General features: G+C 37.6%; 2 protein-coding genes across 3 annotated transcripts in view; one reads left to right on the forward strand and one right to left on the reverse strand.

The window, feature by feature from the left end:
* Necab1 (N-terminal EF-hand calcium binding protein 1) overlaps positions 1-3,651 on the forward strand; it is a 178,783-nt gene extending 175,132 nt beyond the window's left edge. The window contains exon 13 of the mRNA XM_031366558.1: positions 1-3,651. Within this exon, the coding sequence (XP_031222418.1) occupies positions 1-29 (29 nt within the window). The 3' untranslated portion in view covers positions 30-3,651.
* Positions 2,868-23,086, reverse strand: part of CUNH8orf88 (chromosome unknown C8orf88 homolog) — a 27,366-nt gene continuing 7,147 nt past the window's right edge. The window contains exons 3-6 of one of the 2 annotated variants that reach the window (XM_031366561.1): positions 21,146-21,219; positions 18,987-19,062; positions 11,251-11,357; positions 2,868-3,279 (exon numbers count right to left, since the gene is read on the reverse strand). In XM_031366561.1, coding sequence (XP_031222421.1) covers positions 3,256-3,279; positions 11,251-11,357; positions 18,987-19,062; positions 21,146-21,219 — 281 coding nt within the window. In that variant the 3' untranslated portion in view covers positions 2,868-3,255. Of the gene's footprint in view, positions 3,280-11,210; positions 11,358-18,986; positions 19,063-21,145; positions 21,220-23,086 lie in introns of both variants that reach the window. The other variant, XM_031366560.1, reaches the window with a different exon arrangement.

Here is a 23,086-nt window from a genome sequence, read left to right on the forward strand (position 1 = left end):
CTTCATGGTGGATCCTGAACAACAATTAGATGCTCCCACACAATGTCTTTGTTGTTCCAAGTGCAAGTGTAAACTGTGGTTGTCGATCAGCTGGACACTTTGTTCCCTGTGGTGTTAGCACACTCTTCTAAAGTGTATTCTGTAACTATTTTCAGTTGTTACTCTTGATATTTGATGGGAATTGATCTGCTATATTGTAATCAATCATAGCAAAATCCAAATATACGAAAATGGTATATACATATAAAGTAATAAAATATGATAATTATGGTAAAAATGCTAAATGGGAACTTCTAAAGAGTCGTATCATAGGCCAGGGTTTGTAAGCTGGCGTATGCTCTATAGCAGTGCTTCTCAACCTTCTGATTGCTGCGACCCTTTAATACTTCCCTCAGATTGTGATGACCCCACCATAAAATTATTTCATTGCTACTTCATAACTAATTTTGGTGTTATGAATCATAATGTAAATATGTGATATGCAGAATATCCGATGTGCTATCCCAAGAGGTCTCAAGCCACCCACTGCTCTAAAGAGTTACACCTGTTCTTTGTGACTTTTTCAGTAACACATTTTTCTGTGAGAGAATCATTCTGCTTCCATAAGGTCCATCCATATGGTCTTCCAACTACTCACCTTATAATTCCTTTAATATTTAACATAAATGCATAAAAACAGTCTAGGCTATAGCCTGTAGAAGCTCTATGTCTCATGTTGTAAACTGGTATTTTACAAGTGAGCAATCTATAGTAACTTAGGGCATTTACTAATGTAAAACCTTTATTTGTAAGTATTAAAATTCTCATATATAAGCTAAGCATTATTGAGCAAAAAGGCAAGCTTTATTTTGGGGAAATTAAAGTTTATGTCAGGAGGCTTTGGTATATGATCCATATAAATAACTATTCTTATAAAAATGAACACTTGAATTTAAATGAAGATTTTTAATAAATTCAGTACTTAAATAAAACTTCAACTCAAATGAATAAAGAAATTTAAAACAAACACAAAAGTTTACAACTGAATACACTTATTTTGTAAACTTTCCTAAGGCAACGAAGATAAACTATACATCTTATCTACTCTTCCCTATAAGTTCTGGTTATAGACTCTGCTACAAAAATACACATACAACTACTATCATGTTATACCCTCATACAAATGCCTATAAAATTCTGGGTCTTAAGGGAAAATATATGTAAAATATTATGGTTTTTTAACAGGTGGAAAACCTAGGGAAATAGAGAGCTTGAATGAAAATTTCATTTCATAACTATGAGATGAGAATACCATCCCAAAATACTTTATGGAATTTTTATATTCAGTCCTCATAAAGCTATGTAACATTTCATAGCTGTTAGACACTAGCAACCTTTACGTGCACACATGCACTTCTTCCAATCTTGAGGTGACAAGCACTATGATGCAGTGCCTGCCTCAGCTCGTTTGTTACAGGTATGCAGGACAAGACATTGCTGGAGTTACCTGATGGCTGCTGAGACCGCCTGCCCATTGTGTGAAGGTAAACGGGGCAGCGGAGCCCTACTGTGGACTCTGTGATCACACACAGTAATGCTTTGAAAGTCGGGGACTGTAAATACACATGCTTCTGGAAAATCCTGGGATAAATGCTTTCAAAATACAGATTACAACCAGTCACAATGCTGTCTTAACTGGCTCACTTTATATCTAACCCAAAACTTCTATCAAGTGTTTGTACACCAGGTACTTTTTCAAAGTAGGAGACAGTCTACTGAAAAAGTGGAGTAGTCTAACTGAAAAGGGGCTCTGCCCAGCAACAGAGTTTGGAGAAAGGCCCTCTGGTTACAAATTTGAATAGGGTTTGTAAATAAACTAAACTAGAATCAAAAGGACCTAAGCAAAAAGGCAAATAATTAACTTGTTAAACTCTGCTAATTCTGATCTCAGCTGTTATGTATATGTGTATGTTTTAAGTGTATGTGTGATTATGTATGAAAATACATATACATACTGACTCCTATGACTAAAAGAAAAATAAATAGTAGGGGACAACACACACATGTACACAAACATAATCACACAACAATAATGTTATAGAATAAATATCTCATTTTCAAACAAACAAATGATGCTTAACGAAAGGGTATTTTCCCCTATTAAAAACCATTCCTTTCTCTGAGGATTCAAACAGTGAGCAGAATCGCCTGCAAGGCCGGGCTGGGACACCTCCTGTGGACTAAGTGCTAGCATCTGGGCAAGCATCGCCAGCCACAGCAGCAAAGCAGAGGCGCTGGCTTTAGACTTCGCACTCAGGAGGAGGCAGAGTTTCTGATGAACAGTGGCCTTGAATGACTCTCATGATCCCAGGACAAGAATGAATAGAAGAAGTGAACTTTTATTTACTTACCTTTCTATCTGCAGCATTCCTGACACATTACATGCAGTTTACTGCATTAAATCCCTAGGAATTAAAAGCTTAAGCCTCCAAATTCTTTATGAGGAATGACAGAATCAAAACTTAATACGCCTCAATTATTTGCAGCCTGAAGTTTTCCTCGTTTGGAGACAATTTTCCCCTGTGTGACTCTCAGTCTTATAACCAACCTGCATCAGCTACTTTCAACCTCTGTTTCATTAAGTACCTTTTCAAATTGGTCATCTCTGCTAGTAGGTATGAACCTAAGACCATATTGTTATCAAGAACCCAGTTAATCATGTTTCTGAAAGTCTCCCCTATTCCTGCCATTGACAACTATGCTTTGAACACCAGAATCATTCTGGGCTCTGCAGACACCATAATGTCCTGGTCAGGTGCTGATGTGCAATCAGTGGGGGAAAGACCAAGTGACTGACGTTAAGGGCAACAAAAATTCTGTACCATATATACATCGTAGCAAATACTTTATATGTGAGAATCTTTACAGCTTACATTTCCATTCCATTATTACAAGTGGTGAAAAACAAGAATTGCAAATAGCATGCAAATTATAATACAGTCTTCCCACTTCGCCAACAACATCCCCACTTTCGAGTGTTACTTCCCAATTTTTGCAGGAACTGCCTGCAAAGCTGAAACTGATTAGAAAAATTCTTTATACTTTAAAATATCTCTTTCTCCTTTTATGAGAAGCCAAATAGCCAACCATCAAAAGTAAAAATAAATTGAATCGTCACAGTCCATTAGTTATTGTTACTAGGTCCACTTCATTTGCAGGTGTCCAAAATATAAAATGAATAATTCTTTATCTTCAAATTCATCTGTTCTTAAAATGCTACTTAAAACTTTGGTTGTTTTCCTGTAATATAGAAGAAAGACAATTCATCAATTAGATTAACTAAATACAGTTTTCACAAATTAGCTTATTCAACCAAGTACTATGAACCTACTTCTATCTAAATGCATGTTACTATAGAAACTATTAAAGTGACTATCAAATACAGTTGTGTTTCAGTAAGCCTGTGTAATCCATTCTTATAAATAGTAAATTGTATTCCAAGTCTGGTGTTCTGTTTCTGTGATGCCTAGTTTTATAAATGTTGTAATGTATAAAGCAAAAGTAAGCAATTCTAATGTAAGTTTACTCAAAAGAACTTTGTCAAGCTTTTATTAGCAAAATAAAGTGTCAATGAATTATTTAAGCCTGAAATAAAGTGACCTTGTTTTATGTGTAATTGAAATTTATATTTACTCTTACAGACCAAGAAATTATATGTTCCCTTAGATCTTCAGACAAGTGAGAAAATATAAGTATCTAATGCCCTTTTCTTTGCCAAATATTTCCTTTTTAAAAAGTCTTATTAAACAATTGTACTTCCTAATTTAATTTCCAAAAACTTGGCTAATCAGCTAGTGAGATGGCTCAGTGGGTGAAGGTGCTCGCCACCAATCCTCAAGACCTGAGTGTGATCCCCAAGATCTATATAACGGAAAGAATGGTGACCCCTGCAACGCTATGTTCTGATCTCTATACATATACAGTGTAACACACGCACCTACACACAAACACACACACACACATAATGTTTCACTGGCTCGAGGCACCTAAGAAGTTTCAATTATGGAATATTAATAGAAATAACCAATATAAATATTTTTACTTATAACCAAAAAATATATATTTAATTATAATGGGGATTGGTGTGTGTGTGCCAACTGAAGCACACACACACATGGATACAGACCAAATGTATGCCAGGTGTTCTGCTCTGTGACTTCCTCCTTACTCTCTTCAGATAAGGTGTGTCACTGAACTTGGAACTGGTTGACAGTCAGCAAGCCTCAAGGACCCTCCTATTTCCTTATGCATGTACACCTAGCTTTTGATATGGGTTGTAGAGATTCAAACTGAGGTCCTCATGACTGCAACTGCTCCTGCCCACTGAATTACTGGCCCAGCCCCACGCATAACAGCAGAAAAGGTATAAATTTTCAAGAGTTAAAATTCCAAAATTGGGAAAAGAAGATAATACTCTATAGGCCAGAGTGGAACTTTTCTCAGCACACTGGTGTTCCAAGTCTCATCTTAAAATTATCATTGCTCTTACCTAAAGAAAATAGTTATTTTGATAACAATCAAAAAATGCAAAGGGTAGGTTGTGGTCTGCTTCCCTACCTGAACCAGGACGATATCTTCTACACCCTACAGCCTGCGTGCCTCCCAGGAGGTCCATAGGAACTACACAGGTGAGAATCTCACCCTAATACCCACGCCAGCTAGGACACACACAGAACCCAGCCAACAAGGGACCTACCCACCCTGCCAAACTTCACCTCCTTCCTGCCCACTTCTCCACCCAGACCAGACCATCTAGTATGATACCCTCCCACATTACTGCCAATCTGCCTCACAAGAGGTCTGCAGTAACCAGGGACCCAGATGGCCCACCCTAACCAGAGACAGCACTCCCTGCCTCCAAGGAGGCCATCTCTAACCCAGGTCACAGAGCTCTACCTGCCTCCTGTCAGACACACCCAGACCAGTTAACACCAGGGATAATGATATGGCCGGAGGCAAGTGCAAGGTCCTAAGTGATAGAACCGAATGCAAGGTGGCACCATCAGAACCACCACAGCAAGCCCTGGACACCCTAACAAGCCTGAAAAGCAAGGTACTGACCTAAAATCCAATCTCATGAAGACCATAGAGACCTTTCTTTAGGGAGTTATTTATATCCTCCTTAAAGAATATAAATAACTCCCTTAAAGAAATATAGGAAACCACGGGCAAACAGGTAAACATCCCTCAAAGAAGAAACAAATAAACCCCTTAAAGAAACACAGGAAAACAGCAGGTGAAGGAATTGAATAAAATGGCCCAAGAACTAAAACTGGAAAAAGAAACAATAAAGAAAACAGAATGGCTTCCAGTTCACAATGGCACCCAGGGCTAGTTCAGTTGTTCCAACTGCCTCCCCCGACTACCCACACCCAGAGACAGCTTGATTCCCAGGAGGTCCGTCATAACCAGGCTCACAGAACTCCTCCCACACCCAGACACAGCCTGACTCAAGGAGGTCCATGACAACCAAGCTCACAGGAGCAACAGGATAGCAAGGCCAATTAACACCAGAGATAACCAGCTGTTGAGAGGCAAGCATAAGATCATAAGCAACAGAAACCAATGCTACATGGCATCATCAGAACCCAGTTCTCCCACCACAGCAAGCCCTGGATACTCCAACACACCTGGAAAACTAGATTCTTACCTAAAATTCCATCTCATGAAGATGATAGAGGACCTTAAGGAAGACATAAATAGATTCCCTTAAAGAAATACAGGACAACACAGGTAAACAGGTAGAAGCCCTTAAAGAGGAAACACATATGTTCCTTAAAGAACTACAGGACAACAAAAGCAAGTAGGAAAGAACTGAGCAAAACCTTCCAGTATCAAAAAAGAAAATAGAAACAATAAAGAAATCACAAAGAGAGGCAACACTGGAGATGGAAAACCTCTGAAAGAGAACAGGAGTAACAGAAGCAAACATCACAACAGAATACAAGAGAAAGAAGAGAGAATCTCAGGCATAGAAGATATTGACACAACAGTCAAGAATTCATGAAGTACAAAAAGATCCTAAGCCAAAACATCCAGGAAATCTAGGACACAATGAAAAGACCAAACCTAAGAATAATAGGAAACAATGAGAAGACCAAACCTAAGGGTAATAGGTATAAAAGAGCGTAAAGATTCCCGATTCAAAGGGCCAGAAAACATCTTCAACAAAATCAAGCTGGAGTAGCCATTCTAATAGCCAATAAAATAGACTTTCAACCAAAAGTTATCAAAAAAGATGGAGAAAGATACCTTGTACTCATCAAAGGAAAAATCCACCAAGATAATCTCTCAATTCTGAACATATATGCCCCAAATACAGGGGCACCCACCTTTGTAAAAGAAAAGTTACTAAAGCTCAAAGCACACATTGAACCTCACACAATAATAGTAGGAGACTTCAACACCCTACTCTTACCAATGGACAGATTATGGAAACAAGAAATAAACAGAGACTCAATGAAACTAACAGAACTTATGAACCAAATGGATTTAAAAGATATATACAGAACATTTTACCCTAATAGGAAAGAATATATTTTCTTCTCAGCACCTCCTGGAACCTTCTCCAAAACTGACCATGTAATTGTACACAAAACAAGCCTCAACAGATACAAGAAGATAGAATTAATCCCATGTATTCTATCAGATCACCACAGACTAAAGGTGGTCTTCAATAACAATAAAACCAACAGAAAGCCCACATACTCATGAAAACTTAACAACCTTCTACTTGATAACTTGCTCAGTGAAGAAATAAAGAAATGAAAGACTTTCTATAATTTATTGAAAATGAAGGCAAAGCACACACAAACTTATGGAACACAATGAAAGCAGTGGTAAGAGGAAAGTTCATAACACTAAGTACCTTAATAAAGAAATTGGAAAGATCCTACAGTAGAAACTTAACAGCACATCTGAAAGCACTAGAACAAAAGCAGCAAACACACCAATGAGGAGTAGACAGGTGGGAAATAACCAAACTCAGGGCTCAAATCAACCAAGTAGAAACAAAAAGAACTACACAAAGAATCAACAAAACTAAGAGCTGATTCTTTGAGAAAATCAACAAGATAGAGAAACCCTTAGGCAAACAAACTAAAGGGCACAGAGACAGTATCAAATTTAAGAAAATCAGAAATAAAAAGGGAGGCATAACAACAGAAACTGAGAAAATTAAAAAACTCATCAGATCCTACTACAAAAGCTTATACTCAACAAAGCTGGAAAATTTACATGAAGTGGATGATTTTCTAGGTAGATATCAGGTACTAAAGTTAAATCAGGACCAGGAAGACTATCTAAATATCTAAACAGTAACATAACCTCTAAAGAAATAGAAGCAGTCATTAAAAGTCTCCCCCCACCCAAAAAAAAAACCTAGGGCCAGATGATTTTAGTGCAGAATTCATTAGACCTTCAAAGAAGACCTAATACCAATATTTTCAAACTATTCCACAAAATAGAAACAGAAAGAGCACTACCTAATTCATTCTATGAAGCCATAGATACTCTGATTACCTAAATCACACAAAAACCCAACAAAGAGAACTTCAGACTAGTTTTGCTTATGAATATAGATATAAAAAATACTCAATAAAATTCTCACAAACCGAATCCAAGAACACACAAAAATGATCATTCACCACGATCAAATAGGCTTCATACCAGGGATGCACGGATGGTTCAATATAAGGAAATCCATCAACAGAATCCACTATATAAACAAACTCAAAGGAAAAAGTCACATGATCATCTCATTAGCTGCTGAAAAAGCCTTTGATAAAATATAATACCCCTTCATGTTAAAAGTCTTGGAAAGATCAAGAATTCAAGGCACATATCTAACATAATAAAAGCAATATACAGCAAATCAAAAGCCAACATCAAATTAAATGGAGAGATACTTGAAGTAATCCCACTAAAATCAGGGACAATACAAGGATGCTCATTCTCTCCCTATTTATTCAACTTAGTGCTTGAAGTTCTAGCTAGAGCAATTAGACAATGAAAGGAGGTCAAAGGGATATAAATTGGCAAGGAGGAAGTCAAGGTATCACTCTTTGCAGATGATATGATATTTATATAAGTGACCACCAAAATTCCACCAGAGAACTCTTACAGCTAATTAACAACTTCAGAAAAGTGGATGGATATAAAAATTAATTCAAACAAATCAGTAGTCTTCCTCTACATAAAGGATAGATGGCTGAGAAAGAAATTAGGGAAACAAGACCCTTCACAATAGTTACAAACAATATAGAATATCTTGGTGTAACTCTAACCAAGCAAATGAAAGATCTGTACAACAAGAACTTCAAGTTTCTGAAGAAAGAAATAAAAGAAGACCTCAGAAGGTGGAAAGATCTCCAATGTTCATGGATTGGCAGGTTTAACATAGTAAAAATTGCCATTTTCCCAAAAGCAATCTACAGATTCAATGCAATCCCCATCAAAATTTCAACTCAATTTCTTCACAGACTTAGAAAGAATAATTTTCAACTTTATCTGGAATAACAAATAACCAAGAACAGCAAAAACTATTCTCAACAATAAAGGAACCTCTGGTGGAATCACCATCCCTGACCTCAAGCTGTACTACAGAGCAACTATGATAAATGCTGCATGGTATTAGTACAGATACAGACAGGTAGATCAATGGAATAGAATTGCAGACCCAGAAATGAACCCACACACCTATGGTCACTTGATCTTTGACAAAGGAGCTAAAACCATACAGAGGAAAAAAGACAGCATTTTCAACAAATGGTGCTGGCCTAACTGGCGGTCTGCATGTGGAAGAACACAAATCGATCCATTTTTATTTCCTTGTACAAAGCTCAAGTCAAAGTAGATCAAGGACCTCCACATAAAACCAGATACTGAATCTAATAGAAGAGAGAGTGGCAAAGAGCCTTGAATACATCGGCACAGGCCCTAAGATCAACAATTGACAAATGGGACCTTATGAAACTGAAAAGTTCTGTAAGGCAAGGGACACTGTCAATAGGACAAAACAGCAACCAACAGATTTGGAAAAGATCTTTCCCAATTGTACATCTAATAAAGGGCTAATATCCAATGTAGACAAAGAACTCAAGATCTTAGACTCAAGAAAACCAAATAACCCAATTTAAAAATGGGTACAGAGCTAAAAAAAAGAATTCTCAACTCAAGAATCTTAAATGTCTGAGATGCACCTTAAGAAATGTTCAACATCCTTAGTCATCAGGAATATGCAAATCAAAATGACCTTGATATTCCACTTTACACAAGTCATAATGGCTAAGATCAAAAACTCAGGCGACAGAAGATTCTGGTTAAAATGTGGAGAAAGAAGAACACTCCTCCATTGCTAGTGGGATTACAAGCTGTCACAAACACTTTGGAAATCAATCCAGTGGTCCTTCAGAAAATTGAAGAGTTCTGACTGAAGACCCAGCTATACCACTACTGGGCATATACTTAAGAGATGCTCCAGTATATAATAAGGACATGTGCTCCATTATTCCCATAGCAGCCTTATTTATAATAGGTAAAAGCTGGGAACAACCCAAATGTCCCTCAGAGGAAGAATGCAGAAAATGTGGTACATCTACACAATGTAATATTACTCAGCTATTAAAAACAATGACTTCACAAATTTTGCAGGCAAATGGATGGAACTAAAAAATATCATCCTGAGTGAGGTAACCCAAGGGGGAAGAGGAATGGGGTCAGGAACTGTGGGAGGGGGAACCAGGAAGTGGGGCAGTGACTAGAAAATAATAATATAGACTGAAAAAAATGCCAAGATTAGTAGGGACCAAAGAGAACAGACCTAAGCCACTGAATGCAGAATGACTGATACATTATTTGTATTTTATTATGTTGTTTGGGTTAATCGTAGCCACACAGAAATTATCATCCTTATCTTCAATTGCAAAATTAAAGTTCAAGGTAAGTCATTGTCTGTGGCATCCTGCTTTGCGATGGTTCCGGAATCGAAAGAAAGACATGACAGGCCAGGGGCTAAGTCCACCCACCTGTGGCGTGAAACACCTGCGGCGACTGGCCCCTGAGATCCTACAAGGGCAATGTAGCTCGGAACATCAAAAGAACTGAAACTAAATGAAACTCAGCCTGTCTCTGCCAGAACTCCCCATTCGAAGTGCTGTTTTGTATCTGTAAAGCAGCCCTGACAGGCTGCAAGCTGGAGCGGGACACCCGGGGATGAGGAACTCTGACTGCAGCCCTTAGATCAAAGGCTGACAGGTCTCATGACTCTGTTAAAAGCTTGCCGGATCTTCCTTTCAAGATCCTCCTCCGGTCTGGTGGTTATGGAGTTTCCCGTGTTTATGTTAGATGGGCGGGTTTCGATTTCCCCTGAATCTCGTTCCTGAGTGTGATTATTTAAACTGAGTGATCCTATGGTAAACACATCTCTCGATACAGCTACCTGGTGTCCATGTCCTTCTTTCTCTCTTAACCGCTTGCATTCACAGGTACCCAATAATCTCCAGTCCAAGAAGCACCCAACGGAGCGGGAGTCCGACGCCCAGATTTGCCAATCAAGCTGGCTGGACCCCCTACAATTGTCCAAGCTTGAAACAGCAATATACACAGAGCAGAGCAACAACTTAAACTCAAGTATGATAGGACACCCATGTCCTTTCCTATAAGCACCCAGGAAAGTGGATTATATATTACTCTGTGTGTTTTGATACACTTGGTGGTTTGGCATGGAAATTTCAATGGCTAGGTAACCAAAAAAAAAGATAACAGGAATATCCTGTATAAAAAGATGAATTGAGCAGAATAAAAGGCCAAGTCCACATTTCTACAAGGTGTCAGGACACTATGCTTTCTTTAAATATTGCTAGGATGACTAGATGTCCATACAAAAAATTAAAACAATTCCCACTTTATATTATGTTATAAAATAAAGTCCAGGTAGATTACGGAAGTTAATTGAAAACTAAGAACTTTTAGATTGCAGGATGTATTTTCATAATCTTTCAGCAGAAGAGTTTTATATTCAGAAAATCAAAATTATTCTGTCCTATTTCTTGAGTAGATTATTTTATGCATACATTTACATTTTTGTGCTTTTTGTACTACCACTACCTTATGATACAGAAAGTTAGAATTTCTTTTAATAATAATAAAGTTAAAGCATAGAAGACAAATACCTGAATACAATTTTGCAATAAGGAAGTGAGGAACACTCACTGGTTTTTGAAGTACAATGGGATGATCAGGCAGAAAGTCTGGTTTTTTTCTGCAGATGGAAACACTTGAAAGCTTCAACAAGAAATCTCTGCTGTATTTAATTCTCTCTGTAGATATTAAAATGTAAACATAGTTATAAAACAATACTGTTCCAAATAACTTTTTGACTCCATTTTTGGATGTTGGTAAATTGTCCACTATTTTATTAAAACTCATGGAATATTTGTTAAAAAGATAGAGGAGAAAAAGATCATCAAATCTTCATTTCATGTGGAAAGAATAAAGTAAAAATTAGGTAATATAGGGGTTTGCTCAAGTATAGCAAGGTGACTTAACATTATAAAGTACAAAAGCATGACCAAAAGATACTATATCTACTAGTAGATTCAGATCATTCCAAAATGTACCCACTCTGAGCCAATCCAATCACAATCAATACTGCCAAACTAACTGAAAATGTAATATGGTAGGTCAGAGGTTCTCAACCTGTGAGCCACAGCCCCCTTGGTGGTCACATGACTCTTTATGGGGTTGCATGTAAGATGTTTACATTATGATTAATAAGACTAGCAACATTAGAGTTATGAAATAAGAAAATAATGTTATGGTCAGGGGTCACAACACATCGAACTCTACTAAAGGATCTCAGCACTAGGAAGGTTGAGAACCACTGTGCTAGGTACGGTCAGGAGATCAAAGACTGAGACACTATCTTTATAGAAACTAACTGTTCAAATATCTGTTAATTTCTCATTAGAAATCATCCAAGACTATCACCAGTACTGATAGTGTGTTGACACTGATGGCAATGTTCTCAAGATTCTAAAGAAACCAAAAGAAAAGAATCGATGAGCTCCTTACCAGTGCAGGGGAAATCCTACTAACACTCTCTAATTAAAGAAACGAAAGGAATTTACCAGCAGATATGATCAGCATAAAAGGAGGTCATTCGAGTAGAAGAGAAATGATCCTAGCTGCAAACTCTCTCTTCAAAATGGAAGATCAAAAGAAATGATAACAGCCAGCAAAGTAGAGCAGATTCCTGCTGTGGGGAGCGGTGGAGCTGGAGAGACATCCGCCATGGCAAGATGGTGCCTACTTCCGCTGTCAACTCCTAGTAAACAACTGTTTGCACATGTGCGTAGAGAACTGTTTGCGAAGGTGCTTAGAGTGAAAAGACGCCGAGTCACGGCCCATTCTGGGGCGTCACATAGGGTAATGAGCGAACAGCCAATCATGGGCAGACACGCCACACTGTGGGCAGACACACCGCACTATGGTGTATATAAGCAGTGCGGGATTATTGGCCCGACCCTTTTTTCCCTACGGAGGAGGCAATAAATGTTGCTGCAGAAGGAACCTAGTGTCCGCGTGTCTTCTTGCTGGCGAGACGACTGCCTGGGCTACACCTGCTGTTTCCCCTACACGGCAGTAAATAAAATATGTATCACTGATAAAGTACTAATGTGGTCTTGTGGGTTTCTAAGGTATAGATATATGGAATGACCTGCGTATATGTCCAGGAATGTATCATCATCATAGGCTTGAAATGGTATTATATTAAAAACAAGCAAAAACGTTGGATATTATAATTCCTAGATTATAACTAGAAAAGAAAAAGTAACTAGGAATCCATTCAAGAAATAAAAATTAAATAAAAATACAAAGCCATCTAAAAGTATAGAAGGAAAAAAATAAAATAATAAATCATCTATTATCAACAAAAACAAGTAATAAATAGGCCTAAGTCCAACTATAACTACACTCACTTTAAATGTGAATAGTCTAAAAAAACTAAAGTTCTCTTATGAAGAGTCATCTAGAAAATATTTGAGAATCATGGAGACATACAATCTGTTACAAATATTCAATTCTGCATCATAGCACAAAAGCACCAGAGATAATACATAAATGAAGAGTGCAGCTCTGTTTCAACCAGTTTTGCTTCTAAAACAAGCATCTGACCCATATGTCATAGTTTTCTGACTCCTTTGCAATGCACTGCATAAATGGATACAAGTTGACACTAGAAAAAAAACACCATACCACCTGCAAAGGACATATTAAACATAAATATTTGTATGGAAGGTGTGTATGTATGTATGTATTTATTTTATATATATGTATATATATATAAATATATATATATATCAAGATTAGGAATAAGGAAGCTGACATGGCTACTTTTTCAGACAAAGGGATAATTATTATTATGTTTTGCATAATACAAATTTTAAAAGACATGAAACAATGTTAATAGAAATAAAGTGGAAAAATTAGACAACAATGTCAAGTATTATAAAATCCTCCCTCCTAAACTAAGAAAATTAAACACAAAAAAAGAGCAGTGGGCATCATTATTAAATATTTTGTCTAATTACTATAAAGATCACACCTACAAAACACTAGTTCATTTTTAATATACTTGGTATAATATACAGATATCAACTATATATAAACCAAAACAAGTCTTAATAAATTAAAGACTTAAATCATATAGGCTAAGTTCTTTAATAACAAAATTAAATTATACATCTATATATTACTTTCAAAATCTCAAATATCTAACAACTTAAATAACACATTTCATTATACATTCATAAGATACAATAAGGGAATTAAAATTAATTAATTAATTAAACAATTCAAATATAGCATTTAAAATATGTAGAGTGGGACTGGAGAGATGACTCAAAGGTTAAGAGCCTTGCTACTCTTTCAGAGGACCTGAGTTCAATACCAGAACCCACTTGGTGACACACAATTAATTGTTTGTAATTCCAGTTCCTGGGAATCTGACATCTTCTTGCTTCCACAGGAATCAGGCACACCTTTGGTCCATATAATACATATACTCAGAATAAAATTCACATACATAAATTTAAAATGCATAAATCTTTCCCAGAAGTGTAGAATGTGGCTGAAGCATAGCTTCAATGAAAACAATTTCTTCATATTACATCAAAGGTTTTGCACAACCCTATTGCTCAACATATCACATGTTTGAGTCATACAACATGGAGCAGTCATGCTGGTATGATCTAGAAGCCTCACCCTACTGGCTAGCTTTCCTAGTGCTGGAAGGTGCTATAAACACTCCTCCACTTACTCTTGAGAGCTACGGTAATGATCAGGCTGGCAAGACATGTCTGCTGTGGTGATAGTGCCACAGACATAATGGGAGTTAAAAATCACTTTAAAATTGGATTGAAGGCCTGTTCTAGAAGATGAAATACACACCTGGCACCATTATCAGCCCAAGGACCTATAGTTAGACAAGTCATTAGCCATAACAGAGAAGTTACTACTTTGAAAGACAACACCAATAGACATGCTAACATTGATAAAGGAAAGGCTTTGGCCCTAGACAAAGAACTATTAGTAATGAAGGAATTCAAGAACTTCCCAGAGAGGAATGTCCCAGTTGGTTATGCAATACCAAAGCGCCATTCCTAAACTTACTACTTTTATTTTGCCAAGTGAACATAGTGCTAAACATGCTGCTAATGACTTAGATTAATTAATTTCTGAACCCTCATCTACTCACTGTAGATGATGTTGAACAAGGAGAATCTTAACTGGCCATGGTACAGAGAATCAGAGACTGCAGAATGAACAGCCCTAAATGGAACAGATATACTCTACCCCCTCCTCCAAAGTCTCACAGATCACTGAAAAGAGTGTAAAAGCCAGAGGTGGTTGGTGACTGTAAGGAAAGAGTCTTCAGGCCACAGAAGGGCAGAAGAGCTGATATGAATTCATAGTGGCTATGATAGCATGGACAAGACCTATGCAAGCTCCAGCCATACCAAATCCCAGCATGGCAAGGGGAGCTGAGCATGAAGCCCCTTCCCTAGCTAAGGAGCTCTTGGCAATTGTTAGCTGGTGGGAGAGGGAGAGTCAGCTTTCTCAGATCCACAGTCCGGCGGGATACTACACATCCAAGAATATTTGGGTTAACATAAATTTGACTTAATGGGTTTTAAAAAGTAAAGGGACACAAAATTACATTTGGTAGTAAATAAGGGTGGATCTGGAAGGAGTTCAGATTGGAACGTGATTATCATCAAAGCACATTGTACAGAATTACAAAACATATGTATGTAAAGAAATGCTCTGCTCCTTCTTTGTGTTCTTATAACAGTATACTTGATTTAGGCAATCTAGAAAGAAAAGAAGCTTAAAATTCTGCTGGCTGGAAAAGTCCAAACACCATGGCATGTAGGGAGGGAGGAAGGAAGGAAGGGAAGAAGAAAGGAAGGAAAGGAGGGAAGGAGGGAGGGGAAGAAATAAGGAAAGGAAAGGGGGAAGGAGGAAAGAAGGGAGAAAGGAAGGAAGGAAAGAAGGAAGGAAGGGAGGAAGAAAGGAAGCAAGCAAGCGTTGACTTCATCTTAACATGCGAGGAAGCATGCTAGCATAGGAGGCATGAATGTGTTAGAGAGACTGACATTAATCTTAACATGCGAGGAAGCATGCTAGCATAGGAGGCATGAATGTGTTAGAGACTGACATTAATCCATTTTAATTTTTCAACTTAACATTATAATGGAGAAATGAGTCTCAAGAGGTTTGTTGTAGACAAATTCCATATGACCGTACCAGTAAGAAAATAAATATACACAAGTAATGACCTAATAAGCTATACTAAAATGCTGGGGGTGGGGAGATGAAACAAACTAAATGTAAAGTAAGAGAAAGAAATTTACAATCACCAAAGAATATAAATAATTAAGACAAAGCTGGTTGTCTGAAGGCTAAAAACAAAATTTAATAATATCTAAGTAGATTAATCAACAAAAAAGTATCTGGAAGAATAGTAGAGCTCTTATCAGAGACTCTACATATATAAGAGATAGGATGAGCAACTTTTTACCAACATTCAACATGGATGAAATGGCTATACAAATATTTCGACAAATATTTTATATTAACTTTCTTTGATAGGTTGATTTGAAAATTAGATTCTATCAGAATAACAAACTAAAATAATATGATGAATGCCTCTAGCTGCCAAGCAGCTAGATTTCACAGATACAGCTAACTACAAGGTCATTCTGAAACAGTATAATGATATTATGCATTTATCTATTCTATGGTCTATCAGTCCAACTTCTACCCCAGAGAAATAAAAAAAAATAGTAACTTTATTTTATATGAACAGTCAATATCAACAATAATCAAAAGTTTAATGCAAAAGAATAGAAAGGATAAATAAGATGTATAGCCATACAGTGAAATTCCTATCAACCACTTTTCAAGAAAAAAAACCCACAACAGAGCACAACAGTGATTACCATTAGCTGCCTGAAGCTGAGTATGGGAAGGCTGTGAGCAAAGAGGGAAGTGTGACAAAAGAATGTGTTTGTCAGGGAAATGTAGCGATGCTTACACAGTTCTGCAAGTTACACATCACACACTTATAATGTGACTTCTATTAAATCTAAATTGCATCTCTGGGTAAAGCTCCTAAGGAATGGCTATATTTGAGACAAGAGAGTTTTGGGCTGGCAAGATGGCTCAGTGAATAAGAGCACTGACTGCTCTTCCAAAGGTCCTGAGTTCAAATCTCAGCAACCACATGGTGGCTCACAACCACCATAACAAGATCTGATGCCCTCTTCTGGTGCGTCTGAAGTCACCTACAGTGTACTTATATATAATAAATAAATAAATCTTTGGGACAGAGCGAGCAGGGACCAGAGCAAGAGGAGCCGATCAGAGTGAGCAGAGGTCCTAAAATTCAATTCCCAACAACCACATGAAGGCTCACAACCATCTGTACAGCTACAGTGTACTCACATACATAAATAACTAAAGAGAGGGTTTTCAACTTGGATAATAAGATGGGGAGGAAGAGACCAACAGCTGCTGTTGCTAACAGGGCTGTGTAAATGCAGGTACTAGGAAGCTTTCTGTGATGGGAATGGCCAGTGGCTGAGAACTAAGGATTAGCAACTTCAAACTGTGGATGGTATAATCATGGGAAAAAGTAAATAAATAAAAAACAATAATAACAATAACAATATAATAACAATAACAAGGCGGGGTGGAGGGCTGGTTCAAATGTTAGAGAATGACTAAGGAAATATAAAAACAAAATCTAGAGAGCCAATGTTATTAGTAACCTAGTAAGATAAGAGCTTTAAAGAAAAGAATTGAGAGAAAAATGGAGTAGAGAAAAACTACCAAAGAAATGCACAAACATATTCCACATTGGAAGGTCCTAAGTTTTCATTCTGAGAGAATTCACCTTTTGTCTGGTTTGTTTCTACAGAAATGTCTTTTCTAGTTGTTCATGTGAATTGAAAATAGCTCAAATTTTGTATCTACCAGTGTGTGTGTTTGAGAGCTCATCTTCAACTGAAATTTTCTCTCTTAGCCAAACTATTCAATCAAGTGTAAAAGTGAAATAAAGCTATTTTCAAAGAGACAAACTCAAAAAAGTCAGCCCTTCTTAATCTTCTGAAGAATGTAGGCAAAGAAGCAGGAAATGAAAAGGTGACAGGGGAAAGCTTGAGTGACATCACAGAAAGGAGCAAAGTGTGGACCGTGCAAGCTTTCCATTCATTGGAACGGCAAGTAGACCATGGGCAGAAACAGCTTGTTCTTAGCTCGGTAAACCCATTCAAAGTGTAGTCTATCTGATAGACATGCTGAGGACAAGAGATAGCAACTGGAACAAACACATGGTCTTTCTGTTTGTTTGTTTGTTTGTCTTTCTTTTTCAGTTTTTTTTTTTTGTGACAAGTTTCCCTGTGTAGTCCTAGCTATCCTGGAACTCACTCTGTAGACTGGGTTGACCTAGAACTCACAGAGATATGTCTGCCTCTGCCTCCTCAGTGCTGGGATGAAAAGCATGGACCACCACTTCCCAGTTACAAACACATGGTATTTTAGGGTGGTATATTCTTCCTCTGATCCAAAAGAGAATGTAGAATCTCAATGAAGCCCAGATAGCCTAAACTACCTTGGAAAACAGTATTGTTAGAGAATTTATACTTCCAGATATCAAAACTTACTACAAAGCTGCAGTAGTCAAGAGTATGGTGCCCATATAGGGTAAAAATATAGCATCAAGGATTAGAACTGAGAGCTCATAGATAAACACTCACAGCCAAGGCACCTAATTCCCAATAAAGGTTCTAAGGTCATGCAATGAGGAAAAGGTATATATCCTATATATATACTATATCCATAAATTAACTAAAAATGGATCAAACCCCAAAAGTTATAAAAGTCTAAAGGAAATAGGGACAAATATTCATAAAAGCCGACACTCACTTTTTACATATATCCTAAAATACAATGAAATAATCACACAAGTCAGATATCATTGAATTAAATGCTAAGCACTGAAAGTAGAAAGTGAGAAAACATGTTCCAGCACAGGCAAAACACCAGAAAATTCAGTCTTGACAGGGGCTAGCATTCAAAATAGAGGGAGAGAAAGGGTTGGGGGAGAACACACACACACACACACACACACACACACACATTAAATCAATAAAGAGACCACCACAAGAAAATTTGATAAAATGTGTAAATAACTTTCCATCTCATTGGAACCATTGTTATTCCAATGTCCCCCTTAGAGCACAAAGCCAACATAATTGCTAATACAAAGGAATTAACCTGAAATCTAATAAAATTCTTATGTGGGCAAATAGCAAAGAGAGTTAACCTTACAGGAATCCTGGATCTCTGTGCTAAAGTTGGGAATTGGGGCACAAGTGTACCTTTTTTAACTGGAGACTGGTGTTGCTGTTGTTCATTAAGACCTTGAGAAAAGGCTTGCATTCCATTCGTCTTACACTGTTGAGTAAGAAAATGTAGTTTTAAACTGGGTTTGAAATGCTTAGGTAACATTTTTTTACTACCCAATGGGTATTTATCTAAGGCCTAAAATATCATATTTGAAGCTGACTAATAAGCCACAATGATACGTGTGCTTTTTAAAGGGAACAACAGAAAACAGGTATCGGGATGCATGCTTACAGCCCCAGCACTCAGGTGGCAGAGGTTTGAGGGTTGTGAGTTCAAGGTCAGCCTGGGCTACAGAGGGAACCAGAGTTGCAGGTCAATCTCAGCTCCCATCTCCCTATGAGCAGCTACACAGGGGAGCCCCAGAGTTTTCCTAAGCAATACAGTCATTGCCATTGTCCTTGGCTATCCAGCATAGTAGACAGTATGACCTTACTTCCAAAACTACAATTTGGTTGTAGGACACAAACATCAAGCTGAAACTAAACTAAAAACTTCTTCACCATTGGCTAGCTTTTATAGTGACAAAAGATAGTATATAGACTACTATGGAACTAATCATCAATGGTCTTACCCACTGAGAGATAAAACCCTGTATGCTAGGTAACATACCTATGCTAGTGACCTATCAGTCAAGATGGGACCAGTGGTGAAATCAAGGCATACATATTACACAGTTAACTAAGCACATTCTCATAAGATGTCAGGCCCACTTCACAGAAGAGAGTTCATATCTGCTATTATAAACCTGATCAAAAGCCCATGGCCTGTGAAATAATGTGCTCTAGGGGGATAATCTACTACTGTTGCTTTGGACATACATGGACATGTCTGACTACTTTCTAAATACTTATGTGTTTATCAGGAATAGCGCTACTCTCATCCTTGGACTTGCCCAGTCACAAACACTGAATGCTATGTAATATGACATGCCAGTCCAGATGTGATCATTAGTCAAACAGTGGCAAGACTGGTATGCAGTTAACTAAGCACATTCTGATAGGATGGGGAGTAGTTAACTCGGATTCAGAACTAGACAAAATGAATGTTGACTTCCCGGCCCTAACTGGAACACAAGTGTTTTCCCCACATCCCAAGACTCAGAGAATATCCTCAAAGAGGGTGTGAAAAGGTCTGTGATGAAATGCTTTCTTCTGGATATCGTGTGGCCATTGTACCCACAAACACACAGAAGCTATGGTTATCTGTATAAGACCTACATAAGACTGAGCCCTTCAACATTCAGGAATGGCTGGCAAAGAGGTCCTAAGCTGAAGGGAGAACACTATTTAACACAGCAGTTCTCCTCCTGGATGTTGTTGTTGCTGTTTGTTGTTATCACAAAGAGCCTTTCACACTTGAAAAAGTGAAAATGCAATGGAGAGTCATTATAACATTCATTCTAAAACTGAAACATCTGTCTAGCAAAAGAAAATGCACCAAAAAGCTATGTTCATGGAAGCTAAAGTATTTTTCTCCATCAGCTCCCACAGAGTTACTCCATTTGTTAAATAGTTGCCTAGCATTCTAATTATGTTAATATTTGTTGCCTACAGCCTGTTTCTGGAAGTATCTGCATGAGAACAGCTGCTATGTTACTAGGAACTAAGTCAGCAGGGAAGGGCTACAGACTACAAAGAAACTTGCACTAAGGATCACACTTCATGGACTTAATTTTTTTAACATAAACACTAATGTGGAAAAAACTAAAGCAGTTAAAATAATTCTGTGATAGGAAAAATTTAAAACATATTCACGAAAGAGAAGTAACAACCAGAATAGTTAGCTCTGAGAAGGGTAGAGAGAAAATGAAATCAATTTTAGAAAAATATACAAGCTTTCTGAATTACCAGGTTTTTGTTTTTAAATTTTTTAAACAAATATTGAAAAATATTTATATTTTAAAATGCTGAGGAAAAGTATGTTGGTGGCATGCAATCAATATATGTATGAAATATATCAACATATTTAAAAGTAGAATGCACTGAACATAAAGTCTTGCATACAGCCACCTAGCAATGTCATTTTACAGTCTATAATGTGTGTGTACATATTACACACAAACACTGGATAAGTATGCACTGTGCCACTGAGCTGCTTCCTGGCCCAGTCTGCTATAATATCTAAAACTTACTCTGCCAACTCCACTTTGTAAGCATTGAGTGTTGCATGGATATTCATTCTGAAAGTTGAAAGGGAACACTGGTCCTGTTAGCAGAGGGGAAAATTGTTTTAAAGTCCACACATAGAATAAATGATGTACCACAGTCTAAAAAGCATCTGTGTTTGTGACATCTTTGACACTCTTACAAAATTTTATGATGGTTTATTATTTGACAAGTATTTATTCAATGTTCTGACATGCAGTTTATTCAGAGATAGGTAATTAAGCATGATAAGAGTTTGTGGTCTAAAACTCAAGCTTACCAGTACTGGTTATCATATAATTTCACACACAGTAAATTATACTCTTACTGTGGGCTTTACAGAGATCAACGAGCTGCCATATTTGGTTGGGGGTACCAGGAAGTTTTCACAAAGCAAGTAAGTACTTAATCTGCATTTGAGAAAAAAGAAAATTCTTCTAGGGATCTGAGCTGTGCAATGTATAGAGATGTGCCAAGAAAGCCCCAAAGTGATTGATTTATATATGTTTAGCTTTGTATCTACCAAGCCTCGAACTCACTGTCATTTAATCTTAAATGTACTATACTTCTGTTAGAGATCAGGGGTACCCTGTGGTCCTTCCCATTCACCTACACCACAGCCTTGGAGGGAAGGGGTAAGTGAGAATCTGCACAATGGAGATGGAGAGACTGCAGACAGAAGCTGGTCACAAAAAGGAACAGCTGCCCATGGCTTCCCATCATTCACTCTAGGAAAAACTGAATATCTGACTCTCAACAGCTTCCAGTACACAGAGGACACAGCATCTGTACATGAGATCCAGCACTGTGGTCCAGGAATATCCAGTAAGTTCCTTGTCGGTGCTATGGCACAAACAACGGATCTTGAGAGGATGCTTGATTAAGTGCAGACGGTTTTCCTAGTAGGAACCAAGGTTGGGAGCAGGCTGGTTGCATATCTACATTTTCTGCTTCATTTTTATAGAAATAAAAGGAGCATGTTTTTTCCTTTATTAACCAGTCCATTAAGCCAATGGAACAGATTAGACTGAAGAAATAAATGTTAAGGTAGTTTGTATGTGTGCCACTGAATTTAGACCACAGAAGTCACTCTAGCAGCAAAGCATTTGTTTCAAAGCTGTATCCAAAGCACAGTTTTGTGAACCGACTGGGAGGGGCTAAGCTGGAACAAACCCAGGACCTCACGACCTCACGTGTGTCAGGTGAGCATTCTGAGTTAGCTCGCAAGCCAGTTTGTATTTTTAATTTTTTTTGTTGTTGTTGTTTTTTTGAGACAGGGTTTCTCTGTATAGCCCTGGCTGTCCTGGAACTCGCTCTGTACACCAGGCTGGCCTTGAACTCAGAAATCTGCCTGCCTCTGCCTCCCAAGTGCTGGGATTAAAGACGTGTGTCACCACTACCCGGTGGTATTTTTAATTTTTTATTAAATGTATCTATTTATTCAGTGTGTGTGTGCACACACATGTGTGTGTATATACATGTACACATACATGTATAGGTCAGAGCACAACTTGCAGGAGTCACTTCTCTCTTTACACTATGTTGGTCCCAAAAGTCCCATCATGGTTATTATAAGTTGCCCAATTAGACTTGAATTCTTTTTATGGGCCAAATAAACCTTGACTGTGCAATCTTCTCACCTTACCTTTTCAAGCAGTTAGATTACAGGCCTGAGTCATGAGGCCAGGCTTATTTTTACAGCATTATTATTTAGACTTCTGGAATTGGATATTTGCTCAAGCACACCTATAACTCCTGCTGGTATTACAGGTACAACACAGTAACCCCAGGCATTGTTTGTTGATGAGATTATTGTTGTTTACAAGACTAATTCTACTATGCATTGACAATAATCACAAGGTAAAAATAATTTATGTGGAAGGGTGTCTCTCTGACCAGAGAGCAGTTAACTATACAATGAGACATTA

Source organism: Mastomys coucha, unplaced genomic scaffold, assembly GCF_008632895.1.
Source record: "Mastomys coucha isolate ucsf_1 unplaced genomic scaffold, UCSF_Mcou_1 pScaffold14, whole genome shotgun sequence".
NCBI lineage: Eukaryota > Metazoa > Chordata > Mammalia > Rodentia > Muridae > Mastomys > Mastomys coucha.